The sequence below is a fragment of the Lactuca serriola genome, chromosome 7 (genome assembly GCF_051521515.1).
Source record: "Lactuca serriola cultivar US96UC23 chromosome 7, Lser_US96UC23_V15, whole genome shotgun sequence".
Classification (NCBI taxonomy): domain Eukaryota; kingdom Viridiplantae; phylum Streptophyta; class Magnoliopsida; order Asterales; family Asteraceae; genus Lactuca; species Lactuca serriola.
In genome coordinates this window covers 131,934,333-131,938,412 of record NC_136414.1, presented here as the reverse complement: position 1 = coordinate 131,938,412, position 4,080 = coordinate 131,934,333, and the positions used below count along the sequence as shown (strand labels likewise).

At 37.1% G+C, this 4,080-nt stretch overlaps 1 protein-coding gene across 1 annotated transcript; it reads left to right on the top strand.

Annotated features, from left to right (window-relative positions):
• Positions 1-347: 347 nt before the first annotated feature.
• On the top strand, positions 348-1,655 carry LOC145064362 (putative nicotianamine synthase 4). The gene is made up of 2 exons (XM_079011827.1): positions 348-398; positions 511-1,655. The coding sequence occupies exons 1-2, from the start codon at positions 348-350 to the stop codon at positions 1,483-1,485; spliced, it is 1,026 nt and encodes a 341-aa protein (XP_078867953.1). The 3' UTR covers positions 1,486-1,655.
• The last annotated feature ends 2,425 nt before the right edge of the window (positions 1,656-4,080 follow it).

Below are 4,080 nucleotides of genomic sequence, written 5' to 3'. Positions count from 1 at the left end.
TTCTTCTTATTTTTGATAATAAAACAAGAAACTTACAAGGCTTTAAATAATAAGCAAAGGAAAACTGCTAAGCTAAAAAAACTGAAAAGCGTGGGCTCCTAACTAGGTGGCAACTAAAGTGCTGTTTGTTTTTTTAAAAAAAAACCACTTCAAACCACTTATTGCTGCGCCGCGCAGCACTTGACATTTCGCAGCTGTTTGTTTTCCTGAAGACTTCTGACTTAAAAACTGCTGCGCGTGTGCTGCGTGGCGCAACACTAAACCAACTGCTTCAAACCTCTTCGCGCCTTACTTTAACTTACTGCAGCAGTCTGCAGACGTTAAAAAACAAACAAACTTTTTATTAAATGCTGCAGCCTTTTGTTCCACCTCTTATGCTACAGAGGATTGCAGTGGTGGTCCGCAGACTTAAGACATTTTCGCTTCGAAAAAACAAACAGCACCTAAGTCACTTATTCCTATTGACAAGGTCAACAAATAACCAGGTCAAAATTACTTTTTCCTCCACAGGAATCACTCCAGAAAGAGATCGTTTTGGTAGAGAAAGTGTGTGATATTTATCACAAAATTTCAAAGCTTGAAAATCTGAAACCCTCCAAAGATGTTGATAGCCTGTTCACTGAGCTGGTCCGCACATGCATCCCACCCTGTTCTATAAACATATCCAGTCTCCCAGCCAACATTCAAGAAATAAGGTCAAAGCTCATAAGACTTTGTGGTGAGGCTGAAGGCCATCTTGAAGCCCACTTCTCCACCATTTTAGGCTCTTTCCCAAATCCACTTCACCATCTAAAAGAATTCCCTTACTACTCCAATTACCTGAAGCTTAGCCGTCTAGAGTTTGACATTCTTACTGAACACTATTCTGCATTTGGACAAGCCCATAAGCGTCTTGCCTTTGTGGGTTCTGGCCCCTTGCCTCTCACATCTATTGTATTAGCCTCTTATCATCTCAAGGACACCATTTTTCACAACTATGACATAGACTCTTCCGCAAATTCGATGGCCTCTCATCTAGTTTCGTCTCATCCTGATTTGTCCCAAAGAATGGTATTTCACACTGCCAATATAATGGATGTCACGGATGAGTTGAAGGGATATGATGTCATTTTCTTGGCTGCACTTGTAGGGATGGATGTTGATGAGAAGGTTAAGGTGATTGATCATTTGGCAAAGTACATGGCCCCAGGTGCTTTGCTCATGCTGAGGAGTGCTCATGGTGCCCGTGTCTTTCTCTATCCAGTGGTAGAAGCACAACAACTTCAAGGGTTCGAAGTTCTCTCCGTTTACCATCCAAATGATGATGTCATCAATTCAGTCGTGATTTCACGTAAGATTGCAGATCCTGTTAACAATGATCATGGTGATAATCATCATCACCACCATGAGTTGGGGATTGAGTCCGTCATGCCATTGAGTTGCAAGTATTGTGAGTTCCAAGCTTTCAACAATCCTCTTGGCCAGATGAAAATGATTGATAATTAGATCTCATTCTACGTTAAATAGGATTGGTATTCATATAAACTTATCATATGTGCTTGCTTGAAAGTGTGTGAATGGATTTGATCGTCTCAGTTTTCTCTTATCTTACTGAAATTTCCGTAAATAAAGAACCCTGTATTATGTTATACATCATCGGCCTATTTACAAACTGTTGAGTCAAAAACTCATTTACTTTTTCACTAAATTATAGTTACTCCTCTAATATCCTCTATAACTTATGAAAGAAGGCCTTACACAACCATGGAATTCAAAGAAATATTTACACTCTTGGAACGTGTCATCTGCGAAGAGAGGAAATTACGCTTAAATCTAAGTTTTGACTATGTTCAAAGAAATATTTACACTACCACGGAATTCAAAAAAATATGAAGACACAAGAAAATGAACTTTCAACAGTAGTAGTGATTGTAACTTACTATGTTCCGCTCATCAATTTTGCTTAAATCTAAGTTCTTATGATGCTAAAATGATCATAAAGCTGCATGTAAAACCAAAGGAATGTCTATTTGTGTAGAGGAATTAATGACAATCATTAACACTATGAAATATATCGACTGTTAGCAACCAAATTATGAGCTTTTTTCATGAGCTTATTGCGTCAAATAACCTTTTTAATGTCAAAAAAGGTATTGTGGGAGCTTATTACTTAGTACAAATTTTGTGAATACACGGCTTGGAACCATTCATAAATGTCCCTACAGGTATGTGACTTAATGGGAAAACCACACACTCTGATCACACCTTTGAAAATGAGTTTAACATTAAAAGGCCATGTTTATAGAAGTATCAAAACACATATGTTGAATATTTCGAACCTATATTTTTTGAAATTCGATACATCCACATAGGGAGAAAACATTTGTAGCAGTATGGGCGGAGCCAAATTTTTGGAATAAGGGGGGGGGGGGGGGGGGTTACATTGTAATAAAATAACAAAATATATTTATAACTAAATAGCGTAATATGGTTAGTAAACTTGAATGAGAAATATTGGCTTTTCGATATTTCTAATCACGTTAGGTTGTAGGCATGTATTATGACGATATTTTTCTATGGTTATCACTAACTGGGTGCAATTGTGGTTATTAACATCTTATTTTGGAACAGAAAAAAAATCACGGTTCGTTGTTTCTTACGATTTACCTTATATTTATAATAAATTAAATTACTAGTTATAATAATGTTACTAATTGGAAATTAGAAAAAAGTTAGAATGTATAGAAAAGTATAAATAACCTTGACTTGGAGATTGGAGTTGAGAAGCAACACTAAATCTCCAAAATAATTAACTAAGGATTGGGATTTAGGGTAAATAATTATTTAAATTGATAAGAGGGGCTACGGGGTTTAATTATTAAATTTGATAGGGGCCTTTTCAGTTGCAACTAAAGTAGAATTAGAATTTACTTCAATTAGAAAAGTTGGGGGAGGCACTGCATCATCCAGCTGCCCGCCCCTACTATCTCCACTACTGAGCACCATCAGGATTACTAAACGGGAGAAACCTTCTAATGCGGAAACTATTAACGGTTATGAATCCTCTCAAGAAAATTTTAAGAAAAATTCTCCTTCGGAGTTGCTCCCCTACAATGTTTTGAAATCCCAATACTGCACTAAGTACTTTGCATACTGCTTCAACATTTCACTAATACTCCACATATTGCCTCAACAAAGTTAACTATTAAAAAATTTATCACCTTGATTTAATAAAAAATTATCGAACAATGTGAAGGAATCTGCCCATTTTATCTGTATCTTTCTTTTATTTAGGATATCTTGTTTCGCTTTAGTGAGTATCCCTTCCTATTTTATCTAGTTTCTTGTATTTATATTCTGGAGGTGTTTTCAATCAATCAATTAAGAAGTTTTGATATCTATTATGGTATCAGTTGCAAACCTCCCTATCATGACCAAGCCTAGATATGAGAGCGGCGTCGTCAAAGATGGCACAAGTGGCAAGCAGATCGATGCCAACTCCGTCTATTACATGCATGCATCTGTTTATCCAAAACAGATTCATGTTAATGATCTTCTTTATAACAACGATGGTTATTGGAAGGAAGATATGCAAAATTTCCTTTTCGCCAAAAACAAAATCAGTTTTGTTGATGGAACGTTGGAGATGCCTGAGGAAGGAACTCCCCATCTGATGATGTGGAGAAGGTGTGATGCCATGACCAAGGGATGGCTCACCACCGCCATGGATAAAGAAATCAAAAGTAGTGTCAAGTACTCCAAGAATGCCAGAGAAATATGGGAAGGTGAACAACAAAGGGCCATCAGAAGTGTGAAGCCAACACCAACTCTTAGGACAACCTACCACCTCGTTGCTAAAGATGGACAACAAAGTGCCATCATTTAGGTGAAGAAACATGTTATATAAACTTCTGCCTTTCAAGCATTCTCACAAAATTAAGGCAAAGATCGTGGTTCGAGTAAAAACGCAAGAGGAAAATAGTATAAGCAACATGGTATGAATGGGGAAGCGATCCGTTGCACATTTTGCAAAAAATATGGCCACAAATATGAAGTTTTTTTTGAACATATTGACTATCTGGAATGGTGGCCAGACAAGAC